At 36.5% G+C, this 26,212-nt stretch overlaps 2 protein-coding genes and 1 long non-coding RNA gene across 6 annotated transcripts; 2 read left to right on the top strand and 1 right to left on the bottom strand.

The window, feature by feature from the left end:
- Positions 1-519: 519 nt before the first annotated feature.
- Positions 520-16,496, top strand: LOC147548413 (helicase-like transcription factor CHR28). Of its 4 annotated transcripts, none has more exons than XM_086667194.1 (13): positions 528-697; positions 776-843; positions 2,177-2,315; positions 2,419-2,620; positions 2,725-3,380; positions 3,909-3,980; positions 4,054-4,131; positions 4,672-5,584; positions 9,227-9,357; positions 12,449-12,670; positions 14,729-15,316; positions 15,456-15,665; positions 15,820-16,496. In XM_086667194.1, the coding sequence occupies exons 3-13, from the start codon at positions 2,205-2,207 to the stop codon at positions 15,922-15,924; spliced, it is 3,288 nt and encodes a 1,095-aa protein (XP_086523320.1). In that variant the 5' UTR covers positions 528-697; positions 776-843; positions 2,177-2,204; the 3' UTR covers positions 15,925-16,496. The 4 variants fall into 4 exon arrangements, with proteins under 4 accessions (XP_086523316.1, XP_086523320.1, XP_086523318.1 ...); XM_086667192.1 differs by having other exon boundaries at positions 2,120-2,315; XM_086667190.1 differs by having other exon boundaries at positions 520-843; positions 2,120-2,315.
- Positions 16,497-19,406: 2,910 nt separating this feature from the next.
- LOC147548412 (uncharacterized) lies at positions 19,407-24,158 on the bottom strand. The gene is made up of 5 exons (XM_086669666.1): positions 23,994-24,158; positions 21,739-22,460; positions 21,129-21,645; positions 20,632-21,009; positions 19,407-20,552 (listed from the first exon to the last, which is right to left on the bottom strand). The coding sequence occupies exons 2-3, from the start codon at positions 22,442-22,444 to the stop codon at positions 21,149-21,151; spliced, it is 1,203 nt and encodes a 400-aa protein (XP_086525792.1). The 5' UTR covers positions 22,445-22,460; positions 23,994-24,158; the 3' UTR covers positions 19,407-20,552; positions 20,632-21,009; positions 21,129-21,148.
- Positions 24,159-24,600: 442 nt separating this feature from the next.
- Positions 24,601-25,505, top strand: LOC147548411 (uncharacterized). Its single transcript, XR_015238255.1, has 2 exons — positions 24,601-24,728; positions 25,105-25,505. It is a non-coding gene; the product is annotated as an uncharacterized LOC147548411 (long non-coding RNA).
- Positions 25,506-26,212: the final 707 nt, after the last annotated feature.

The following is a 26,212-nucleotide window of genomic DNA, read 5'->3' as shown; positions in this document are numbered from 1 at the left end:
GTTGAAATTGTGGTACTCATTCGAAGTTTTGTTTTGCAAAGAAAAATCTCGACTTCCACAAAAAAAAAAAATCAGTGTTGATGGTGGCCTCCAAAATGTTTAATACGAAGATCATGCCACCTTGGATCAACCTTTGATCAACTTGTTGCCCCCATGAATGTCTCAAATGCAAGGTGAGAGAAAGATAAATAGATTTGTGCGAGAAATGCTTCAAGGAGATACGAGAAAGACAGTTGACAGAGAGAAACAATCATAGGGAAAGAGAGAGAGCATTTTTGACAGTTGAGTGGGAAGTTTATTTTCGCACCTAAAGGTGGTAAAAAATTTATACGATTTTCACACGTTTCTTTCCCATGAGAAATCCGTTTTCGCACTAGTTTGACTCAACGAACAGTGGCAAATCAATTTTTCTACAAAAAATGATTTTCCTAGCCGACTTCACATGTAACAATTGGAATCTCAGGGTAGAAACGGAAAGTAAATTTTGTACTTAACATTTACTCAACATGATTGTTAAAAAGGTGGCCAAAATGGGAAGTGGTAACATCTCTGGGGGTAAACAGGAAATAGCACCCAACTCGAGAAGACCCTCTGCTCTAATTTTGAGTCTTCTCAATGTGTGGAAACTGCAAACTCTTGTTTGTGTCGCCACTGTTTCTCTCTCTCTCCTCAATTCATTCATTCTATTAATCTTGAGGTTAGGGTTTTAGAATTTCAGTACTCCTCTTCCCGCCTTTGACTGAGAAATCTTAATTTTACTGGTTCACAATTTTAGGTTTTTATTCTGATCGGTAGGGGGAATAACAGAAAGAAGTCGGATTCCTTGTCATAACTCTGCTATTTGTAAGTTGATTTTAGTTCTTCTTTGATTCTTTCTCTTTTTTCTGTTCCATAATAGAGTGTATGAAGTTGGATTTTACATGCAATTATCGTTTCTAGGGTTCGTTATTGGGCTTCCTAATATATAACTATCTTGAGGAAAACCCTTTATTTTGAATTTCTTCTTCCTTGCTGGTTTTGTTATGATCTTGTTTGGATCATTGTTTATTTGTACAGTGGGAATTGGATTAGTTTATGCTAGAATGACGATTTTAATAGATGATGTTGTAATATGGCGAATAGCCTTCATTCCTTAGTTTCAGTCTGCTTGAATTGATTATATTAAAACTTAATTACAGAATGCAACTGTTCTCGAGATGTTAATCAAGAATATGAACGTCGATTATAACTTAATGTTGTAATTGAGCAGAGCTAAGAATAGCTTGCAGTTTAGATAAACTGCATGCATGCCAATTAGCTATTTTGGAGGCTAACATGCGGTATTTCAATTATTTTCATTATGAAGGGTTCAACTTGACATTGTAAAGGGAAACTACTGTTACATGTTGTGAGAAAATATTTGAAATGAAGTATCATGTGTTGATATTGTGTATTTGATTCATTGGACTCTTATGGTTTGGTTTGTAATGAGGGAGGGGGAGGGGGGAGCGGGAATAAGAGAGGTTCATGGGTTGAGAGAGTAAACGAAAGCCTTGGTATACAGGACACTTGACATCCTGAGAGATGAATTGTAAGAGGGAACTCCTATTCCTGTGTTATAGAAGGTGCCATGTATCCAGTCCACTTTGGCTTTTATAATTTTTCCCACACTGCATTTCTAATTTAGCGCCTTTCTTAGTAGCCATAATGTAGTTAGAAGCATGCTTAGACCACATCTCTAACTACAGTTTGGCTGCCGTTCCATCTTATTTAGTACCTTTCTTGGTGACCATAGTAAACTTTTGGGTTGGTCATTCAAATAAATATATTACATAATGTACTAACATACCATATATCAGTTGGTTCACTTGTCTAACTTATTATATATAATGTTCATTATATAGCCATTTTTTTGTAACATGAGATGTAATATAACCGTTACGTATCTATATGTGTCGCCGTGTCGGCTCACCCTTCCCTCTCTTGTACGGTTCACAGTTTACTCTTTATGTGTCTAAATGGGTTCATTGCACAATAATTTTGTACCATCCATTACTTTTGTTCTTTCCCTCAATTTTCGAACAAGAATTGTTCTTACCCTTTGGACTGACATACTGGTTCCTTTTGATCTCTGATTCAGTTTGGTCTTTTTGTTGACAAACTCTCCTATTCACCAATGTGTTGGTGCCCAATAAAGTGGATATGCTGTATTGCAATTTTAATTAATGCCACGTCGTGGGACACATCTTCATGAGCTGTTGGACTTTACACAAAGGGTTTTCTTTATTTTGAGAGTATTCATTTACAACTTAACATTGAGATGCTACAAGGAGTTGGTAAGTACGTCTCAGTTACTAGCCACTCTGAAGTCTCAATATGTTTTGATGTCTTTCTGCAGTATTTTCTCTGAATATACAACTTTTATATTTGCTGCTTCAGATTACGGTACCCTCTGGGAATTATAGTCGTAAATTTGCTGCTGACGAGGAAATCCATTCAAGAGCAACTGTTCTGATGGATCCTATAGATATAAGTTCGTCAGATAGTGACAGTGAAATAGAAATGGGTATTAGAAAAAAGACTTCTCTACCTGTCAGACATCTTCCATCATGGGCTTCTACATCCAGTTCAAATTCAAAAAGTATGTATCTGTATTTTTAATTCAATAGGAATGCTCTATTTGAATCCTGTATCCAATATAATGATGGAATATGCTTAAAGAGGCTTGCTGCGTGAATGTTGCAGGTTTCGGTGGATTTCCCGGAAATGTTCTTTTGCCTAATAGAGCATTAGCTTTTAATGAAAGGCTTATGGACCATAATTACCATCCACCGGTCGAATTACGCGAATGCAAGGAAAAGGCCATGGACGGGCACACTTCACTGATGCATGATCCAAAAATTTTGACAAGTAATAGCTCAATGGCTTCTTTGGGTAATGGTTTTCATCCCAGGAATTTTAACGGGACCCTTGACTCCAAATTCATGGAGGCGCCTGATGCAGATTTTGAGAAGTTACCTCAACAAAGTTTGAGGTCTCTTCCACCTTCTTTTCATACATCAGTATCCGCTCCAAGATTTAAAGCTTCTTCCGGGAATGGCAGTAGCAGTCAGATGCCTGATACCCATGGAAAATCTTTTCTCTCCATGAGTGCAAATATAGCTAATAAGAAGGTTTATGTTAGCGATCATTCAGGGAGGCAACAAATTGATGATGATGATGATGATGATGTTATCATGTATGAACATAGTGGAAGTAGAGTCTTACCTACATCATTGATGCATGTGAAGTCTGTTACCAATTCACAATTGGTTATCTCTGATGATTCCGTACATCGTCTAGGGGCAGAAGAAAGGCCTGCAGAAAATGATGAGAGACTAATTTTTCAGGCAGCATTGCAGGTATTTCAAATAATCCTTTAATCAGTTCGATCATACGTGGCACTGAACACAGGATATTTACATAATCAATTGCTGTGGATTGCAAATTATGTGAGGTTGTGTTTGGTAGCAAGGAAATAGACATTGGGAAATGCCTTCATTTGCAGTAGTTTCACGTAAACGTTTTTGGGGGAACACAAATGTGTCTGCGGAATTTATGTCAACAATCATCTATTTCATTCGTTTTCCCTTTAAATTTGCTAGGTCCACCCCAACTCTGTAATTGGAGTGGCAAACATCCAAACGAAAACTGAAACCCTTTCTTTTAAACTAACCCAATTCCATGAAAAATGGGGAGCTACTACACACTGAAAAACAACCAACTTGCAATTTATAGTGAGAGCTGTGGAATCGTCTTACAATAAAGCTAGTACCAAGTAGCAATAGTGATGAATCCTGATCATTCCCTTTAACTACTACTCTCTTGTATTTCTGCTACACGGCCATCGCATAATTTATAACAGTCGAAATTTGTTGGCTGTCTTATAGGATCTCTCACAGCCAAAGTTAGAAGCTACTCTACCAGATGGTATTTTGGCAGTTCCTCTCTTAAGGCACCAGGTACTGTAGTCTAGAAATGGTGGATTTTTCGTCTTTCTTAGCTATTTGGTGCTTACGCAGTGTTATCTTACAGAAAATTGGGTTAGCATGGATGGTGCAGAAGGAGACTAATAGTCTGCAGTGTTTAGGTGGAATTCTTGCAGATGATCAGGTTATTTGCTCACATTTGTGCAATTTTATTTTACACCCTAAATGTAATTGAAAATTGAAAGTTTCTGATGACTTACCAATTGCATCTTAAAGTTTACTGTGTTTTTTAACGGACCGTGAAGTATGTGCAAAAATGTGTGTGATTAGAAGATAACCTTACCTCTCACATTTGTCATACTTGTCAAGTTTACAAAAATACCACATCCTGATATACAAGTACCTACTTTAACCTTGTTCTGCCCTTATCAAAATAACAACCTTTGGACTCCCACAACCAACCCAAAATGCAAAATTATTGTTAAACAATAAGTATTAGGTTTGTGGGTCCAAAGATGTTTAATCTGAAAGAGGTGGGCAAAGTTTATGATATGTATTAGAATCGGGTATTTTGTAAGTTTGTCACATACGGCACATGTATGGGATACTATTATCTGAAAAATCACGCACATGTCTTGCCCACATACATCTTCAGTTCTTAACAGTCCTTTAACTGAAAACATTACCTTTAACGTTCTACACTCTTCGTGTTGTTATCGAACAGGGACTTGGTAAGACTGTGTCAATGATTGCGCTAATACAAATGCAGAGACATTTGCAGGCGAAACCAACACAAGATGATGCAGAGTCTATAAAAACTGAACCTTTGAATTTGGATGATGATGATGACGAGGTTGTTCTTGAGTTGGAAAAAGGGAAGAATATACCAGAATCCGAAGACCTTAAGACAGGGCTAGAGGTGGGTACGGGTGTACCTTCTTTTCATAGTGGGAGGCCCTCTGCAGGTACATTGGTTGTGTGTCCAGCAAGTATTGTTCGCCAGTGGAAAAGGGAACTGGAAGATAAGGTCACAGAAGGTGCGAAGCTTTCTGTTTTAGTTTATCATGGAAGCAATAGGACAAAGAATCCCGTTGAGTTGGCCAAATATGACGTTGTTCTCACAACATATTCCATCGTAACTAATGAAGTTCCGAAGCAACCTCTAGTTGATGACAATGATGATGATGATGAAGATGCAAAAAATGGGGAAAAATATGGTCTGTCTTCAGAATTTTCTGTGAATAAGAAAAGGAAAAAGATGGCTGCCACTAGTAAGAAAGGGAAGAAGGGTAAGAAAGGAATCGATGGTTTTATTGATTACAATAGTGGTGCACTTGCACGGGTTGGTTGGTTTAGGGTGATACTAGATGAGGCCCAGACCATAAAAAACCACAGGACTCAAGTAGCTAGAGCCTGTTGTGGTCTCCGAGCCAAAAGGAGGTGGTGCTTATCTGGGACTCCTATACAAAATTCAGTTGATGATCTTTTCAGCTACTTCCGCTTTCTAAAGTATGATCCATATTCTGTCTATAAATCTTTTGTTTCATCAATAAGGTATCCAATATCAAAAAATTCAAGCAATGGTTACAAGAAGCTTCAAGCAGTTCTGAAAACTATAATGTTACGTCGTACAAAAGGTGAGTTCACTTTGTGTTTATCGTTCATAATTTAATACATAATTATTAATTTCAGTATGGTCTCTGTTTTCTTTTGCTATAGGTTTTATTAAGACTTAGTGATTTGTGTTTCTTTATCACCATGGCTTTTCGCAGCTCATGACCAAGACTTCATAGATCGTCCCTTGTTCTTTCCTGTGTTTGGTGACCAAGTATATTTGAATCTCAATAACATGCGAATGCAACTTTTTCAACATTTGCAACGTTTTGCATCAAATCTTTGTCAATTTTTCATTACTAATTTTGGGGTGTGCTGGAGAAATATGTTGGTACTTCCTTTTGATGGTTTTTGGAACTTCGAATTAATACTTATTGTAAAAGAATATACTTTGGATTAGAGGGGCTATGTGACATTGTGACATAATCGTAGCCTCCTAATTCAAAAGGAAGTCATTATACGATTTCGACTTAGTCCATTCCAGAGTCCTGCTCCACTGTAACATTAGACCTTTTACATCTTCTACTCCTATTCTACTTTTTGTATTTGAGTCTTTAAAGATTTTATCGTTTCTGTCTTTCTAGGCTCCAAATGAGTGCCATGGGCATGATAGTCCGTCATTTTTTTCCTTCTCTTGGAGACTTTAAGGTTCAGCCACTGATGTATTGCTTGGTCCACTGAAAATGGTGTGAACCACTAATTTTTCACGGCTTCCGTGAAGTAATTTCATAAGGCACTGGCCATCTCGCAATGAAGAAATATGGGTTCTGCCGTCTCTTCCTTTTCTTTGCATAAGATGCATCGGCTGGCAGATTGAAACCCTCTCACCTTAAGCATCTTTGTTGTAGGCATTTTGTTGAGACATGCGGCCCACATGGTGAAACTTACCCATGGCCATGGGATATAGGTTTTTTCAGTATCTCTAGTTGAGACTCAATGACTATCCTTTGGCTGGGTACGTTTAATCTTTTGTAACAATGTTTCACCGTAAGGTCCTCCTCTTTCCAAACTTTGTAGTCTTCTTCGTCATTTTGGCTTTGATCTTCCAAAATTTCCAGGATTTTCATTAGGATCAGGATTTTGCAGTTGTTGAGGTTCCTTCTCAATTGGATATCCCAAGTTCCAAGGTTGCTGTTGGGGATTTGTTGTATTGTCTCTTCCTTCATGACGGCCAGGTATTGATGGCTGGAAACCTGACGCCCAAGCTGCAGGTGTGACGCCATTTGTCTTTCCAAAACTTGATATGTCGGCCGTCCCCAAGTTTCCATTTTGTCAGCCTATTAAAACTTTCCATTTTATTCAGGATCGCTCTCCAGAGCCCGCATCTGTACGGAAATTAAGTTACTTGTTCGCCCAATCTCCCTTATCCTCCCCATACTTGTATGCAATAATCTTGCGACATAAGGCTGTTTTTTCTCTTGCAAATATCTGTATCCATTTTGAGAGCAAGGCTTCATTCATCCACTAGAGATTTTTAATACACGCTCTTCCCTCCCTCGGGTCCTGGCATATAATATTCCAGGCCTCGTAGTGTATTCTCTTCTTGTCTTCCTTATCATCCCATAAAAAGTCGAACATCTTTTTGTTAATGAAATTGAGGATACCCATTGGAATGGAGTAAGAGATAGAAAGTAAAGCGGGAGGGCAGAGAGCACCACCTTGAACAGAGTGAGCTTCTCCCCTCTTGAAAGAGTTCTTACCTTCAATTCTATGCTTTTTGGTGTACCCTTTCAATCACTGGATCCCGTAATCTTTATTCCTGTATCCTTCACCCAAAGGTAAGCCTTGGTAGGTCATTGGGAGCTTCTCCATTTTCCAATCGTGAAACGCATTATACCATATTTTATGTTCGATTACCTCTGTTGGTTCGACATCAAGTAAATGCTATGTTGTCGAACGCGCGCTAAGGCGTTGCCTTGGCGACCAAGGCGCAAGGTTGGAAGAGGGAGAGGTCCCTTGGTTTCTCCAGTTGCACCTTAGCGCGCCTGGGCGATCGACTCAGCTCGACTAGGGGAAAACCTAGTCGAGCACTCGAGCTGAGACGATTGAAGCAGTTTTGGTCCTTTTGGAGAAAAAACAAAACCGGAAAAAACCTGATGAATGTTTGGTTTAGTGTCCAGTTTAATGAGGCTAGTCAGGAATTCCTCCACCATGGCCATGAAGTCTTGTTTAATGATGTCCCAACATGTTTTGAAGGATAACATTGTAAATGCATTTGGTAGGAGATTTATCCTTCGCAAGCCCTTCTATTGCCCTTAAAACTTCCTCCTATGAGCATTCTGTCTCTAGAAGGTTGGAGGTTACAGTTGCCATCGCCGGGAACTCCATGTTTTCGATTACCTGGACGCCACTGCTTCGGCTCTTCATATAATTCGCTGAAGTACTTAATAGCTGTTTCTGGACATGTTCTTCTTCTAAAAGCCCGAAATCATCTACGGACATCCCAAAAAGATGAATTAACTGTTGTTCAAGAAACATATACTTATATTGAACTTGAGTAGACGTGCAAAAAGTTGTAAAATGTGGAACAACGTCCACTAGTTTTTTTTGTTTTTTGTGAATTTGCATCGTTCATGCTCCTCCCAGCATTCTAGAAAACACATTCCCGTTCTCACAACTCTAAACCAAGTTGCTACAAAGATTAGATGAGACAAACATTATTGTGCATTTATTTCTGAACTTGTAATTCTATTTTATACATATAGTCCCCAAGATCAATTTTCACCTTTTTACTGACTAGTTCAGTGCACAAAAATCCCCTCAACAATGTTTGGAGAAAAAACTCATCTACAGTAGAAACTGGGACTGCCTAATCATGTTCAGTCACCTCAATATAAGAGAAAGCTTATATCTTCCACCAACATTGAATGACAAAGTCAAACCTAACACCATAAGCAAGTTTTAGGAGTTTTAGAGACATGGAGTTGTTTGTATAAGGAAACCCTAATATGAACTTAATAATTTTGAAGTTTAGTTACTTTTATTGAAGAGTTGATATTGTAGTAACACTGTTGGATGTTGTTTTCTTAACTTTATACAACAAACATGCACAATTATAGTTATACAATAGATTTCAATTCTGTGGTCTGGGATATTTTAAAGTCTTAAATCCTCAAAAACAGATAGTAAAACTTACTCGAAAAACCGTGCCCACGGAAAAATAAATGTCGTTGTATAACTGTAGTACCGATAGTTTTTTGTTGGTGAAAACCTCCGTAAAACTTTTGCGTACAAGTTCAAATGAGTCACTGACCCTAATTTTCTTTCTTATGTGAATTTTTAGCTTTGATGATGTTTGTATAGAGGTAGAAATACTAGTTGGGAACTTTAATGAGGAAGCCCCTTTCCTTTCCTTTAGAAGTTGTTGTAGTAGCAACCTCTTCTGAATCACTTGACACTTCTTTACGTGATTGGGGTTCTGGAATATCTGCAAATTGTTTATCTGGCATTTTGATAACTTTGTGTGCACTCAGCTGCTTAATACATTGTTATTAAGAAACACATGGTTGTAATCGTGCTTAGTGTAACATATCTTGTTGTACTTTCGTGTTTCTTTTATTGAACACACATGGTTGTAATTATGATGCAATATAAACTTGACATGTATATGAGCATTTTAGTTTTGCCTCGGGATGTTGATTATGATTGATTGTTGTGATATATAGGAACCCTAATTGATGGGGAACCCATTATCAATTTACCGCCAAAGACAATAAACTTGACGAAGGTGGAGTTCTCTAGTGAGGAGCGCGCGTTCTATTCCCAGCTAGAATCGGATTCACGCACACAGTTCAAGGTATTCATCATACTGATCTTTGTGTTAAACTTTGATGCTTGGTAGAAGTCTCTTACTGATTACATGTTAGGGAATGTCTCGATACTTCACCACGTACTTACTTCAAGAGCAAGTATGCCGTCTCTCAGGCTGTGCATGAGTCTCACAGTTACTAAGTTTTGTACTTCGCATAAACCACTTCCTTGTTCAATAAGAAATTTGCAAACTTTTTTGTTCTTACACTGGTCAATATATTTTTTTTCCTGTGAAAAAAATTCCCTTGGATGTGTAAATCTTTACTTTTCTGGACATACAAAAAGTTTAAGTACACCGAGCATGGTGAGTTTATCAACTGTTTTGCGATCTTCTTAAGAACATAACTTTTGGTAGAGATTGATTCTGCTCAAAAAAATTAATACTAGCTGTTTCTAGGAAGACCTGATATAGACATTTCACGAAGCTCTTCTCAGGGATTTATCAAGCACTACGTTAGTTTGGTAGTTACCAGCACACCCACCCCCATAGGCCGTAGCTGGTTGTGACTGAGAATAGCCATTACTGGCGCCTAGTGGACTTCTTCAGAAAATGTTGTGAATTTGTTATTTGATGTATGAAATATGCAAGAACCAAAAAATCTGGCAAGGAGTCTGCTAAATCGCTCTTATAAATCAAGAACGGGAAGATCATTACCCTCAAGTTGAACAGATTGTCCTATCTAAGCAGATTTCTGATCATTCTCCGGTGCCACTGAGAACAGAGGTAAGTAATACCAACCCTCCTCCATTCAGATTGGAAGAATTCTGGATGTTGTATCCTGAGTTTAAAGAGAGGATTAAAGAGTAGCGGGATGAGGGTGATCATGAAGGACCCAGTAGCAAAAGGATATGCAGTAAACTCTAGTTACTCAAGGAAAGTCTAAAGTCTTGGTCGAGAATGAAGATCCGCATTTGAATGATAATCGAGACATCCTCAAGAAGAAATTAATGGATGGGACATGGAAGCAGAATTAAACACTTAGTCTCAGCAGGACTTCCAAACTAGAAAAGAAAAAGATATCCAGAAAGTGGCTATTAATTATTGTAGTGACCTCTACAAGGAGTTGAGACAAGGAAGGCCAAGCATTGAATCCATGGAATTGCCATCGGTGCTAACTGAAATATCCAACCTATTAGAGAGAGCGCTCGGAGGAGGATTTTTTACAGGCAATCGAAGCCTTGGTAAAGGACAAAGCATCGGGGCCAGATGGGTTCCCGATCTCGTTTTAAAAAGATGCTTGGATATTATTAGAGTAGAGTTTATGAACATGCTACATGCATTTCTGGCAACAACCTCCGTGGATTGTAAGTTAAATCAAACCTTTACTGTGCTCATCCTGAAGAAGGACAAGGAGTAATCCTTACAGACTTCAAGCCTATCAGCCTATCTAGAGTCGCGTACAAGACAGTTACGAAGCTGTTGGCCATTAAATTATCCTTGGTGTTGGATAGGCTAATATCACCTTTCGAAGGAGCTTTTGGAGCCGAAAGACAGATTCTAGGTAGTGTTCTTATAGGCAACGAGCTAATTTACTCTAGAAGAAAGGAGGGGAGTAGATGAGTCCTGGCTAAGGCCGAATCTTACGATAGAATCAGTTGGGACTTCTTATAGCGAACGATGGGGTTCGGATAAAGATGACGTGCTTAGTTTTATGGGTGGATCTTCTTGGCGACATTTGTGGTTATGATTAATGGTAACCCAACTAGAGAATGTTCCAAAGCTCGAGGGGTATAAGACAGGGTGACTGCTATCTCTAATACTTTTTTTACTCGTTGCAGAAGTCATCAGCTTCTGCATGAAACAAGCAGAGGAAAATGAGTGGATAAAGGGTTTCATGACTAATATTGAAGGAACCCCGGTCAACCACCTGCAGTTTGCAGATGACACTCTGTTCTTCGTGGAGGAAGACTCCAGACAACTTTGAAAACTGAAGTACATTCTGATCTGGTATCAATTAGCTTCAGGACTAAAGGTTAATTATAACAAATCGTCTATCCACACGGTTCGCAGTCAGCAGGCACAGTCGGGATTGGAAGCAGACATACTGAGTTTCAGATGCAAATTGGAGTCATTACCCACTTCATACCTTGGCCTCCCACTGGAAGAAGGATATAGAAGCGAAGCATTGTGGGACCGGTCAGCTCTTGAGAGATTCAGTACGAAGCTTTGAGGGTGGAAGGCCATATTACAGCTTTACTGCTATACTATCTTTCTCCTTGTGCAATCCCCATAAGAATCCCAAAATCATAGACAAGAAAATGTGTGATTTTCTTTGGAAAGACAGGAAAGAAACAAGAACTCATTGAGCGGACTTTGGATCACTTGAATTGTTGGGGATTTCAGCTGGTGAACAGATGCATATTTTGTAAAGTAATGATGAAACCTTGGAGCATCTGCTGCTACACTGCAACGTGGCAGCAGGCTTATGGTATTATTTCATCCACAATTTGAACAGGTGCTGCCTCCCAAAGTCAGTAGATCAAGCTATTCAACAGTGGCAAATCTTGAAAACTCCAAGGATTGGAAATAAAAAATCTATGGAACCTTGTCCCTATGGCGATCATTTGGAGTTTGTGGAAGGATAGAAACAACAAGATATCCAAAAACTCATATCTTTATTGCACCATAGTTGTAGAGGATATTAAAGGTTTATTATTTCATTGGAGTAGAAAACTGAATTGGCCCAATTTATTACAATGATTTTTTTTCAGAATTGCTATGATGATGTAACATATCTAACGGCCACAACTAGATCTATTCTTTTCCAATGAATATTCATACAAGGTTTCAGAAAACAATATACAAGTGGGGAGTTCAATTGAAAGCCATTGCGCTTTCATCTTGCGACTTAGTATGAAAACAGAAAGCATTGTTTCCTTCACTTGGTGTTTGTACGGGATCTTTGCTGGTGGTGTGGGGTCTTTTTTATCTCTGATTCATCTATAGCTGCTTATGATATTCTTCTTTTTCAACTTAATTATCTAATTGTTATCTTGTGCCTCAAGTTTGATTAACGGGCACTAAATTATTTTTTTCCTTTAAGCAGATATTAAGTCGTTTCAGTTTTCTATTGCAGGCATATGCTGCAGCTGGCACGGTGAATCAGAACTATGCAAATATTCTATTGATGCTTTTGCGCCTTCGTCAGGCATGTGACCACCCTTTTCTTGTTAAAGGGTATCATTCTGCTTCTGTTGGAAAAGCTTCCCTAGAGGTTGCAAGGAAGCTTCCCAGGGAAGTGCTTTTCAATTTACTGAACAAATTGGAAACTTCTTCAGCAATTTGTACTCTGTGCAACGTAAGATTTTCTCAAGTCCCTGTTTGTGTTTTTTTATTTCATCTATGTTATTTAGTGTTTGCGTTGTTGCATGTCCTTGTTTGTGACTCTAATCTCATTAGGGGTATTTAATACTTGCAATTCCTTATATATACCTCTTTGTTTTTGCTATTAAAAAGCAACACGGAAAAAAATATATTATGAATTAACCAAGGTATTAAATTTCCCAAAGATGCTAGCGAAATTATCGAAATATTTCCATTTCTGAGCCAACTCTTACTTGCATGTTTTCTTTGCACATTTCCACCTAAATGACCGAATAACTAAACATTTCTAAGAATAAACTATTTTGCCCTAAATTTGGAGAAAATGAGTAAGAAAATATTTATTACCAATCTAAGGGCCTACCAAAACATAACCAAATGGGAGCACTAGGAAGTGGAGAGAAGATAAATTTCTGGTCAGATGTGTGGATAGGTACACCAGCTTCTTAGAGAGAGCTTCCCTGCTATTTATACTTCAGAAGGATATCAAGGTATCCGATGCCATCAGTCATGATTCCCAAGTTTGGGAGATCAACCTAAGGAGGAACTTAAACGACTGGCAAGTGCAACAGTATGTAAATCTCTTGGAGATTTTACGCCCTGTAAGTCTTTCAAATAATCAGGATAAAAGAGTCTGGGTATCGAAGGAGAATGATAGGCTATCAGTCTCCAACTGTTACAAGAGGTTAGATATAGAAAATCGGCTTCTGGATCCAAGCACTACTCGTACTATTTGGATGTTGACTACTATTGAATGTAAATCTTGCGGAAAAAACAAGCTCAAGTTGATTTACCCAATAAGAAAGTAAGAAACACATACTTTCTGTAGAAAAGTACTAATCCAATCTCCGAAGTTTGTAAGTCTTTATATAGATAACTCTATAAAAACGAACTCTCAAGTTGTTAACCAATCGAGACACCTAAACTTTGCTGCCCATAATACCTAACACATTAACGACTCCTTGTAGATATAAAACAACCTAAATATAAGAAGTTATGAGACTTCTAAAGACCTCCTAATAACAATTACGGAAAATGATAAAGATAATAGAAACATGTGTTATATAAATTGAATATGTATAGAAACTACGGGAAAAAAACTACCAAAAGTGATAAAGATAATTGAAACCTGTGTTATATGAATTGGACATGTATAGAAAATAACATACTCCCTCCGTCTCAAAATGAAAGTCCATTATTACTTTTTGGGTTGTCTCAAAATGATAGTCCCATACCATATATAGCCTATAATATCCACTATTTTGGCAAATATACCCCTCCTTAATTCTATCAATATCAAGTGCATTTATTAAGAAAGATAATGCATGCACTACTTTTGTCCAATAAAATTCATTAGATTGAATTACAATAAATGCTAGCGTTCTTATTTAGTAAGGACAATATGGGAACACACAAAACGAAAATAAATCGGGTGAGTTTCGATAATGGACTATGAATATGAGACGGAGGGAGTTAATTTTAGGACACCCTAATTTCATCAAATCACCCAAACAGACCCTTTGGTTGATTGACATAATCCACCCTCCATCCAAACAAGTTTGGTCTCGATTTTTTTCCTTCGATCCACTCACGAAGATGGAATGACCGTTTAATCTTGTTACGGCGTTTATGATGACTTTGACGCAAACGTCCATGAACCGCGGACTTCTAGTACATACAAAGACAGAATAGGATCTTCCAAACTTCGAGAAAACGGATGTGCTTTAGGTTCTGATGCCTTTCTCTGCACAGAGGTTACTCTTGTTGCAATGGTTGTATAGTCTGTCATTGGGTTTAATGGATTGAGGTGCCTTACTCAACACTATAACTTCGAGTTGTGCGACACTATCCAACTGCCCAACTTGGGTCTCTTTATAGGTGTCCATCGCGGTGTTTCCACAGATAATTTTTGGTCATTTTAATGTATTAGGTTTGTAGTATTGATACTATTGTTAGAAATTTCTCGTAAAGAGATATAACTTCTAATGTTGAAGCCCTCAGTTGTATATATTATGTGCTTTATTTGTTTTTGCAGGACCCACCTGAGGATGCTGTTGTCACTATATGTCACCATGTCTTCTGCTATCAATGTGTATCTGAATATTTAACTGGTGATGACAATTTGTGTCCTGTTCCTCAATGCAAAGAACAACTCAGTGTTGATGTTGTTTTCTCCAAGGTTCTTTTAACTAGTGTCATTTCGGATGAGCTTACTGGTACTACAACAAGTGTGTCTGAAGTTGCCGAGAGTGCTTCAGCTCTCCCTAATGCATATGGCTCTTCCAAAATCAGAGCTGCCATTGAATTCCTGGAAAGGCATTGTAAAGTAAAGAATGAAGAACAAAATCCTGAGATACCCAATGGGATTTCTCATCCTGTTGAAGCTGAATACTCCAATAGTGGCAATTGTGATTTTACTACCACCACAGCACTTCCAGTTGAGATTAAGGACAGTCAAAGTAAAGGAACAGAAAAAGCTATTGTTTTCTCGCAATGGACAAGCATGCTTAACTTGGTTGAAACTGCATTAAATCACTCGTTAATACAATATAGGAGATTAGATGGAACGATGACCCTGGCTGCAAGAGATAAGGCTGTGAGGGACTTCAATAGTGATCCAGAGGTTCGACTCCTTCCCTTTAGGAATATGAAAAGTTCTTAAGTCTGTCATTAGGTTTAATCGCTTGAGGTGCCTTACTCATGGTATCTGTTCAGTATTTGTTCTGGAACTCATTGGTTTTGACTAATCATATTGGTTGCAGGTGACTGTGATGATAATGTCGCTAAAAGCAGGAAACCTTGGTCTAAATATGGTAGCTGCTTGTCATGTTATTCTCCTAGATCTCTGGTGGAATCCAACTACTGAAGATCAGGCTATTGATCGTGCTCATCGAATTGGGCAAACTCGTCCTGTTACAGTAACAAGGTTAACTGTTAAAAATACAGTCGAAGATCGGATATTAGCGCTTCAGGTTTGACTTCTTACTTTCCCCAGTTCCATTAATTGCATTGGTTTCGGTAACTTTTTCTTATTTAATAGAAAATTATGACGTCAACAAGAAAAGCAAGTATAAAGGTTCCATTAATTGCATTGGTTTCGGTAACCTTTTCCATATGATATTACAGGAAGATAAGAGAAACATGGTTGCATCTGCTTTTGGGGAAGATCAAATGGGTGGCACTGCAACTCGACTTACTGTAGAGGATCTCAGATATCTTTTTATGGTTTGAAGACATGATACATTTACTGTTTGAGTGCTTTGTAAGCAGCCGAATGGTACATTTTTGTCCAAACAAAAGGTTAGATGATTCAAACTTATATGAGAAGGTCTTACAAGTTTGATAATAGCTGCCGAAGTGTGTATTTATGGCTTCGAAATGAGAATGAGATAGCAACTAATTATTCTAATAGAAACGGCGAGACATTATGTCATGGCCTCAAAGTCAATTTTGTTAATATCGAATGCAGATGTAAAATGCAAATAAACTGAACAATGCCTACTCAGTATCAGGTTTCAAGTAGGATTGAAGTAGTTTTGTCAGTGTCATCAACCCATGAAGCATTTTCGAATTTCTCTTCACACCCCACAGAAGAAGATAGTTACCTTATATGGTAAAAATGGTTCGAAATTTGCTTTTATGGTTGAAGTTAGTGATTACAGAAGTATATCGTCTCATTCTAAGTTCCTGCTTTTGTAACTATTTATTGCATAAGAGAAACAAGCAGAAGGCTGTTATCAGACATTTTATGTATATACCTATTGTTATTTTCTTAGTTTATGAAGAGAGAGCAAATATGATAATCGGCTGTCTCACATTATATTTTTTGCCTCATTTTGAGCTAGGCTCTTCCTTACAAGATCGATGTATTTATTTCAACTTAGTATTTTTCCATACATGTTGGTTGCCCTTTTTCTTATACTTCTGCTATTAATTGTTCTGTGCCGCTGGGCCCGAGGACTTGGATATGGGAGAGTCCTTTAGGTCCATAACTTCTCTGGTCACTGCAGAGAGGGCTTGACCAACTGACTCATTTATTAGTCTGCCTGTCTTGGACTCTTGGTTATAATGGCCAAGGGATTCAAATGAGATAAAATATTCCCATAAATGATTGGTATATTGGTTTGAGATAATTGAAAATGAGGAAAATGTTGCCATGCCGGTTTAGAAGGGGAATGATATTTTTAAATTACTAATCGTGTTACTTTTCTTTTATGTGTAATTGTCTACATGTTTAAAATAGGATCTCTAGTTATTTTTACGGCTTAGACATACTAATTTGTATCTTTTCACTTTTCTAGACATGAGATTTTAATGGTTTCAATTATTACATTTTGGTCTCTTTCGAAATCAAACCGAAACTAGAAATCTCTTTACTTTCTTGAACTTTCATAGTCTTTAGTGTTAGATTCTTGAAACACTACTTCTATTCCCCCCTCAATTCGAAGAAAGCGCATGTCTTTATTGAAGCTTAATGACACCCTCCATTCAACTGACCGTGAGAGAAAATAAAATATAAAAAATCCCTAATTTCAATATATATAAATTTTGATCGTGGCTCTTAACAAAATAATATGAAAAAAATCGAAACACATGATATTTAAATTATGAGTTTGACCATAATATCTTGTACGACATTATACAGAAAAGGTATTACGCACGAATTTATGCATAAACATATTTATTTTTTTAAAACTTTGAAAGTTTATAATGCAATAATGTATCAAAAGCACAGTTTGTTGCTAGACTACAACAATGGACAGTCACAATAATTTAATTAAAAAAAATATGCGATTCAAAAAGATACAAAAATAAAATTTTTTTTTTTTTTTTTTTTGCATTAATACATACAAAGAAACAAAATATATCTATATAATAAGGGAGGAGGGTATCTTTCCCCCTCCTCCCAACGGATGAGATTTAATCTCATGAGGTTATAAAGAGTGGTTGTGATTTAATTTGTAAAAATTGGACGGGTGTGATTTAAGGTACAAACAATCCAAGGGTTTAAATAAAAATGAGGGGAAAAAGAATATTCCCTTTTCAAACTTATGTTTGCACTCTTTCCCTCTCTTTCTCGTCCCATCTCTTTGGTCTGTTCAAATTCCTAAGGGCTGTAGTGGGAGAAATCATGCTCCCTAACCAGTTCCATCCCTCATCTTCGTCTCTCTCTCTTATCCGTATTTCTCTCTATTCATCTCTCTCTCTTTGTCTCTCTTTTTCTTCATCTTTCTCTAACTCATGGAAGATATGGGAGATGCCTTTGTATTTGATTTGGAGATGTGGGAAATGTCTTTTCCTTCATCTTTGCTTCGTCTCTCTCTTACCTGTATTTATCTCTGTTTCTCTCTTTTCCTTAATCTTTCTCAGTATTTGACATGGTTTTGAGGTTATCAATTGAAACCATTGTTCTAAATCTAAACCACAACCAAATTTAATCAATTGAAGCCACTAAGTTCTGCACTCAACATCTGCACTCAACATGTTTGATGAATTGTCTCATAGACTGTTATCCTCAAATTGCATTTCATTTCTTTGTATCAACTTTACTGACTTATTTCCTTTGATCTCTTTAAATGTCATGCAGTATCAGCTATCCTCAAATTGACAAATTGTTGCATTTTGTACTAGAGGTAAGCTCTTCGTCGAAAATTGACAAATTGTTGCATTTTGTACATGTAACTGCATAATGTATTATATAGATTTGTAATGGATTAATTACTTGGTTACTGTTACATACTTTATGATGTTAAAGTTACATCTTTCATTTTTAATGGATTTGCTTTTTTTTGTTTTGTTTATATTATGTGTCTTATCCTGACCGATAAACATTCTCGACGTACATCGACACCATGTTTTACAATTGTTGTTAATTAAGTTAGTTAAACTATTTTTGTTGTTAATATGCAATTAGATTTTTTAAATCAATTGGTCTCTTTCTCAATTGATTTGCTTAATTTGTTTTTTCTTTGACAATAGGCATCGGTCTCATTTTGCTTCGGCAGCGGAGAGTTTTAGGTACTCTTTCTCAAACGATTTTTGTCTTCTGGGTTTGTAAGTTTTATGATTTTTTATTTTGTTTGTAAGTGATTAGTTTCCAATTGTTTCAAGTTTGTAAGTTAACATCTAATTGAGTATCACATCTAATTGTAGTTATAAACTGAAGAGTAATTTAGCTATCTTCATGTAATTGTTTGGTGATTTATCTAGGCTGGTGGCGCCGTCGCAAAAGATGAGGGATAAATATGTTCTTTGAAGGTGTCTCTAGATGATCTTTACAGTCGCCTATCGAAGAAGCATATGTCTGTGCGTAAGATTTGATTTTGAAGTTTGGATTGGTGTTTAAAGTCAGTATTTGATATAAGTGGTCTGTGCGTAAGATGAGGGACAAATATGTTCTTTGAAGCTAGCAAGCAGGCACCTAAGTCTCTTATGATCCAACAGATGCAGCATTCCATATAATGTAACTGTGTCCGTCTCTATGGGTGTTCGATTTTATTGCTAAAGTGCTATAGGTGGTCTTTTGTTGAAGTTTGATTTTTTTTTTAAGTTTAGAGTTGTTAATTTTTCATAATGTGTAGGTTTTCAGGTCATGTGAAGTTTAGGGTTTATTTGAAACTTATGTGAGCGGGAAGAAGTTGAACACTTTTTTAGTTAATTTAGGTTGTGTTTGTTTTTTTTTTTTTTTGGCTGAATCTGAATTGGCTGAATAGTTTTACGAGTTAGCATGTTTGTTTTTTCATCTGAAATATTATTCTGAATTGAATTTTTTACATTTATACCCTTATAGTAAAACAACAATTACTTACATAAAATCCAAATCTTTCAACAAAAAAAATACATAAAATTACATAATCATGTATATTCACCTAAATTTGCATCAACCGACAGAGGTGCTCCTTGAAAAGTTCTACCACAGATCTGAGGACATTTCGAACGATCAAGAACACCGGATGAAACTTTGTTACAGAGCCACATAAGAAAGACCTTCAAAATAGAAAATGAATTAGGAGATTAGAAAGATGGCAAGAGAGAACCGATAAGCAGGTCACAAAGAACGTAATTACCACAACGGGAAGAGTGAAGATCATTAAGCCAGCAATACTACGTAAATAGTGAGAAAGAGTGATGTCAAACAAACCTGACACATCTTCCTTCCCACGCAACCGTTGAAGAACCTTTTTCGCCTCAACCATCCTCCCTTTACTCACAAGCCATCGAGGAGATTCAGGCAAGAAAAATACTGTTAACGCGATATAAACAAGAGAAGGTATTGAAAGAACACTGAGCATTAACCTCCAGCTGGGTGCATCTGTCAAAGACATCCCAAAACCATACAGTATGACAAAAACATTCCAGCAGAACCAGTGAACTGTGGAAGAGTATTCAGTGATCCACGTATTTCTGGTGGTGCAGTCTCGGATATGTAAACGGGAATAAGGGTAACCGCCAGACCAATTCCAAACCCATCTAAAAGCCTTGCCAAGAGAAGGATATAGACATTGGGAGACCATAACATAACTAGACCACTAACAAAATACAGAAGTGAAGATATTATCATCATCGGACGACGACCTAGCCAATCTAATATTGGTCCGGAGCAAGTTGTAATAACTACTGCTCCAATTGATTTCAGAAATTTTCATGAGTACACGTTATTTTATCAAATTGATTTTTTTACTTGTTTCTTCAAATGTAGAAAAGATAATAGAGAAACAAAAACAAACCACCAATTACATCAAGATAAAACCATATCTACTAATCGATCTTATTGACATTAGTACCTCACAGAGAAGATCTATTCGACTGATAATAGCATTTGCTTGTGCTAGAGCAATTGGCTTGTTCATGCCTGCTAACTGTACAAATAAAACTCTGTTTGTAAGAAATTCATCGGCACATAAAAAGGGACCAAAAATGTATCTGAAATGGAATTACCAGCACAACCCAGTCGCGTTCCATGGCAACACCCAATGCCAAGCCTGATAGCCTCTCAACAGCACCAGCTAATACTAGTACGGTGAACCAAGGTTTTAGCAGCACAGATGATGTAGGAGAAGAAACAGTATGAGCACGAATTATCATAGCAACAGATAACAACTGTGTTGCTGCCTGACAGAACCAAGGAATTAGTAAAAGTAAAGTGAACTTAGTATTCAAAGTTCGAAACAACCTGACGTATGCTATCACCGTATTCAAAGATACAAAAGAGACGATAGTTCCGAAGTTTAGCAGTAGAAACAACTAAATGATGTTAAAATATAGTAAAGTGAACTTACCACCCATTCCTTTTGATCCGCGTCATATGTCTCCCCACTGTTTGGATATATAAGTATTGGTTTAAAGTGAACAAAATTAGAAAACTTTTAACGACATTGAAACAAATCACTAGGCCACGAATAAAAAAAACGAGTAGTTAAAGTGAATATATCTACCTTGTTGTCGGCTCCGACTTTTATCTTCTATTAGAGTTTGATTGAGCAGCAGATCGCACAAGTCCAGTTGCAATTTCATCACGTAAATTAACCATATAAGAGTGTTCATTCCGACCGAACATGTGAGGTATATTTGGTGGAGGATCTTCTAAATTTGCACCGACTTCTGAACTATTAAGTACTTCCGCCGAATCATCTTGAAATCGTTGAAACAACACATCACCCCGTGAAACTCCAAGTAGAAAATTGTGTATTGACATACATGCTAGAACTATGTCTCTCTGAGTTTCTAAACTATAACAAGGCATTGTCTTTAAAATTGGAAATCTGGCTTTAAGTACTCCAAAAGATCTCTCAATAACATTCCTTAGTTGAGCATGAGCGTGATTAAATAATTCTTCTTTTCTTCTAGCACGACCTCCACGACGAAAATCATTCAACCAATACCTTGTATTGCGATAAGGGCACATAAATCCTCTAGTATGTGGGTATGCAGCATAACAAAGATAATACATATCTACATCAAAGGAAGAGAAAAAAGAAATTACAAATAAAAAACATACACTTGATCAGATAATAAGAATAAATTATAATTAATCTGCAAACTTACTAGGAGGAGGCATCGGAAAATTGAACTCCGGATCATGTATTGCTTCAGTCAACACTTTTGAGTCATGTGCCGTCCCCTCCCATCCAGCTACCACGTAAATAAATCTCATATCAAAATCACAAATGGCCATTACATTCTGAAAACATTGTCCTTTCCCTCTCCCTCTATATGGTGTTTGTTGGTCAATGGGTACATGTGCACTTATGAGTGTACCATCTAGTGCACCAATAGCACCTTTAAATGCCCCTTCTCTAAGTCGTTGATGAGATCGTATTATTGGTGTCTTACTAAACAGATCAGTCGGTGGAACCAACACTTCCTCTGACCATCTTACCATGGCATTCAATACTTCATGAAAATACTTGCTTATTGTTTCCCCCGAATGTTGAAAACGGTCTTGGAGGAACCGATTTCGGCAATTATGACTGATCGTCATTAAAAATATTCCCATTTTCTCTTCGACTTCAATATGCTTACTATTTCCAAGTAAACCTTTAACTCTAAACTGATTACACAATGCCTTAAAAGAATTGCTATCCATTCTCATTAGGCGGAACAAACATGTAGAAGAACCCTCTAATAATTCTTTCATATAAGTCTTTCCTGTTAGACTTGACTTACACAATCGCTGACGTACACGCTTAGAATGTTTACGCTTCCGAAGTAAAGAAAGTATGGGTATCAGCTTAGCTATCAAAGTCTTCATTATATGTTCCTTCTACCTAAAAAACAATTTATAAAAAATGCAAGATATTAAACACATCAAAACCCAAGATATTAAACACATCATAATCCGAGATATTAAACATATCATAATCCAACATATTAGATCCATTATATTTCAAAATGTCACACATTAAAATCCAAGATATCGAACACATTCACATTAAAGTTTTACATCATAATCCAAAAAGTATATGTGAAAATTCAAAAGTAGTTAGCCTGAATATTTCAAATGTAGTTAGCTAAGATAGTTAAAAAACAGCTAGGTAGGAAATCATTTTCCTAAGATAAGGTTAAGTTTCCGTAATAAACAGCATGCTCCAAAGATAAGGTTAAGTTTGCTGTTCCGATCACCGCAACAGCAAACAAGCTGAACACGACCTGATTTCCCATCAGATTAAGCATCTCTTTAAATAATATCAATTATAATCTAATTTAAAAATATCGTCAGTGAATCAAACGGATTGCGGACTGCACCACAAATAGGTACAAATGATCCTAAGTTTCTGGTAACTCGAACAATATTACTAACAAGTGCACATATGATATGTGAACATGCTGTGGTTTATGAGGTCGATCTCACACGTTTTGTCCTGAACTAAATCTGAATAGCATTGTTTCCACAAGCCAATATCATATGTTATCACCACCATTAAAATAGGTAGAGAAGATAACCAGTACCAATAATTGAATCAAAACAAATACTATTATTCCCACAAATAAAAACCACCCTTAGGACTAGAACAACTGTACTTACAATACTCCAATCCAATCTCATAACCTAATCCTTCCCAAACTTCGAAAATTCCCTCATATAGCAACTGTATCACAACCTATTGCAGTAAAAGTATTCGATAATTCAGATACTCGAAATGGTCTTTTTCCGATAATGAAATATTAGTACTAGTACTATTTTGATTAAGCTACATAAGGAGTTGAATTTATACGTAATTCGCCATTTTTAATGCTAAGGATTTGGTGGTTAGTTTCGACGAGAAATGGGGTTGAGTTTTTACATGAAATTTCGAAGTATCGGTTTAGAGAACAATGATTTCCTATACCAAATGGAAATGGGATTTCGATGAAATTAAATTCAAACAACATTTACAAAAAATACATCAATCAAAAGCATATATATAGTCATATTTATCTTCAAACAACAACAAAGGAAGCTTCTCTATAACCAAGCAAACAACAACTCTTGAAATAAATACATTAATCAAACTGGGGTTTTATAAATGGGTCAATGAGAGTCTGATTTTTGTGAGTTAAAAGTCCTATTTGGTTATAAAACTAGGGTTTTATAAATGGATCAGTTGCAGGAAGTTAATGAAGTATGAATAGAGAGAGATGAGTAATTTTTGAACCCTTACATTAATCAAACTAGGGTTTTATAAATTTGTCAATGAGAGTCTGATTTTTGTGAGTTAAAAGTCCTATTTGGTTATAAAACTAGGGTTTTATAAATGGATCAGTTGCAGGAAGTTAATGATGTATGAATAGAGAGAGATGAGTAATTTTTGAACTCTTACTTCGTTTTGAACCGTTAATGGAAGAGAGAGCTTGTGAAACCCTAGCAGAGAGAGAAGGTGAACGAATTGTTGAAGCCCACTTTGATCTTTCGGCTTAGGATTTTCGAAACCCTAGATTTCTTAGTGAAGACGACTAGAGAACCAGCTGAAGAACAAAACCCCCGTGATTTTTTTTGAAGAAACTCAACTCATTTTGAGTTTTAGAGAGGGGCGATTTCGAGATTTGACCTTTTCAGATTTGTTCCCACTTTTTTCAGACTTGTTTTGAAGTCTGAAAAAAATGGTCTCTATTCAGCCTATTCAGACTTCCAATCCATTCAGCCAACTTTTCAGATTTTGTTAATAAAGAAAAACAAACATCTGAAATCTGAATTGTAGTCCAATTCAGATTTCAGATCTGAAAAAAAAAAAACAAACACAACCTTAGATTTGATTTACCTATGTTTTTGTTGCATCGAAACTTTATCATGTTCAGTAACACGTTTGTCACTCTATAATTTGCTGATTTTTTCCCCGCATTTTTGTTGAATTTTGTCCTCTTATGGTTTAGTATGAATTAAGTTATCATTTTGTTGTCTTACTACCATTTTGTTTTTTTTCGGTTTTAGTCAAACTTAGGATAATCAATGTGACTAATTGGGACTTACATTACACTGTTTGTAGAGTTCAAATCAAAGGTGTCCACAACAACAATGCCGACTCAACATGATTCGCAGGTGAATCACCGTTAATATTGTAAGGTTTCACCAATACGCTTATGTAGACAAATTTAGTTTGCATCAAGTTTTAGTTTCTAAGTTCAGCAAGTTCTTAAGTTCATTATATCATTTTCGGCTTCTTTTCCTACTTTATGCCAATACACTCCCTCTCGCAAGTGGCTTTAGGTTTAACATTTGGCTCCGTTTTCAATTCTGACTACACTGTAGCTTCATTTAGAAATTGTTTTTTGGTAAATCCATCTTCTTTTTTCTTTGCCTTTTTTCACTTAACTTCTGATATACTTAATGGTTTATGCTTTATACTTTATGACGTTATAAACATTGATGTCTGCATTGAGGTGGACACTATTTAATGAACTTTATTAATATTGATATATTACTTTCTGTTCAAGGTTTCTGAAGTTAAAAGGTGTTAAAAACGACAAATGTGAAGAATGTTGATGTACTAGGGGCATTCATGAAAGGAAAACTATACATATATTAGACCATGAGGTTTCATAACTCTTTGACTCTGGAGTAGTGCAAGGCAATGGAGACTGTAATTCTGCTAGGACAGTAACTCAAATAACTCTTTGACTCTAGAGTAGCGCAAGGCACTGGAAACAGGAATGCATGATGTGAACATCAAGAAATAGTTGAACTTTCTGTACCAAGCTCAATCAGCTTATGAAGGAAATCGTATGGTCGTGGTTGTGAAAGCGAGAAACGAGACTCAAAAAGGTTCTGTGTTCTAATTTGTAATGTTTATATGTTTGAACTTATTAGTTTAATACTATTTCCAAATTGTAGCTTTTATTTTGAATTGCAATTACAGTTTATTTGTGTTACTCTGTTTTTGGGAGTATGTGGATTTCCAAAACTGAATTATGTAAACTGAAATCGAGATTTAATAACGTGTTAGCTTAGTTGTTGCATTGACTGTAACTATTAAAACATTCTTTTTTTTTGGACCTAATAGAATACTGACTCTTTTTTGCTTATTTTTATCGTCAATACCATCAATCTGAAAGAAAAAATCGCACATCCTCGCGTAACGTTTGAAAATACTGTCCGTGCCCTACGGGCACGGGTTACACCCTCGTATATATATATTTCAAAATGAAAAATAATAAATCTATAAGATATCAGGAAATATTTGTGTGTACAATTGTTTGTTTAAACTCTTCAATAGATTGAAAATGTTTGTAAACACCAGCTAAAATTGTTTAGGTTTAAGATTTATTAAGTTGGTTAAAATCCAAAATTTAAAATTATTTAAATTTAAGATCTAGTTAGTTAAAACCCAAATTTCATAAAAGAATTGATCTTGATAAGAGCAATTGACGCCCCTTGATTGTTATAAGAGGACGAGGGTGTAACCCGTGCCCGTAGGGCACGGACAGTATTTTCAAACGTTACGCGAGGATGTGCGATTTTTTTCTTTCAGATTGATGGTATTGACGATAAAAATAAGCAAAAAAGAGTCAGTATTCTATTAGGTCCAAAAAAAAAAAGAATGTT

Source organism: Eschscholzia californica, unplaced genomic scaffold (genome assembly GCF_041429995.1).
Source record: "Eschscholzia californica isolate CP2 unplaced genomic scaffold, dmEscCali1.0.p SCAF_3, whole genome shotgun sequence".
Classification (NCBI taxonomy): Eukaryota; Viridiplantae; Streptophyta; class Magnoliopsida; order Ranunculales; family Papaveraceae; genus Eschscholzia; species Eschscholzia californica.
Note: the sequence above shows the minus strand (reverse complement) of the source record. Positions and strands in the feature narration are given on the sequence as shown.

Bases quoted from the DNA above. Each gene is read 5' to 3' on its own strand.
- LOC147548413 (XM_086667190.1), top strand. From the start codon at position 2,205: ATGCCACGTCGTGGGACACATCTTCATGAGCTGTTGGACTTTACACAA. The intron at 2,621-2,724 runs GTATGTATCTGT...TGAATGTTGCAG, and splicing joins ATCCAGTTCAAATTCAAAAA to GTTTCGGTGGATTTCCCGGA. The intron at 15,317-15,455 runs GTTCGACTCCTT...TATTGGTTGCAG, and splicing joins ACTTCAATAGTGATCCAGAG to GTGACTGTGATGATAATGTC.
- LOC147548412 (XM_086669666.1), bottom strand. From the start codon at position 22,444: ATGAAGACTTTGATAGCTAAGCTGATACCCATACTTTCTTTACTTCGG. The intron at 21,646-21,738 runs GTAAGTTTGCAG...CCTTTGATGTAG, and splicing joins TTTTCCGATGCCTCCTCCTA to ATATGTATTATCTTTGTTAT.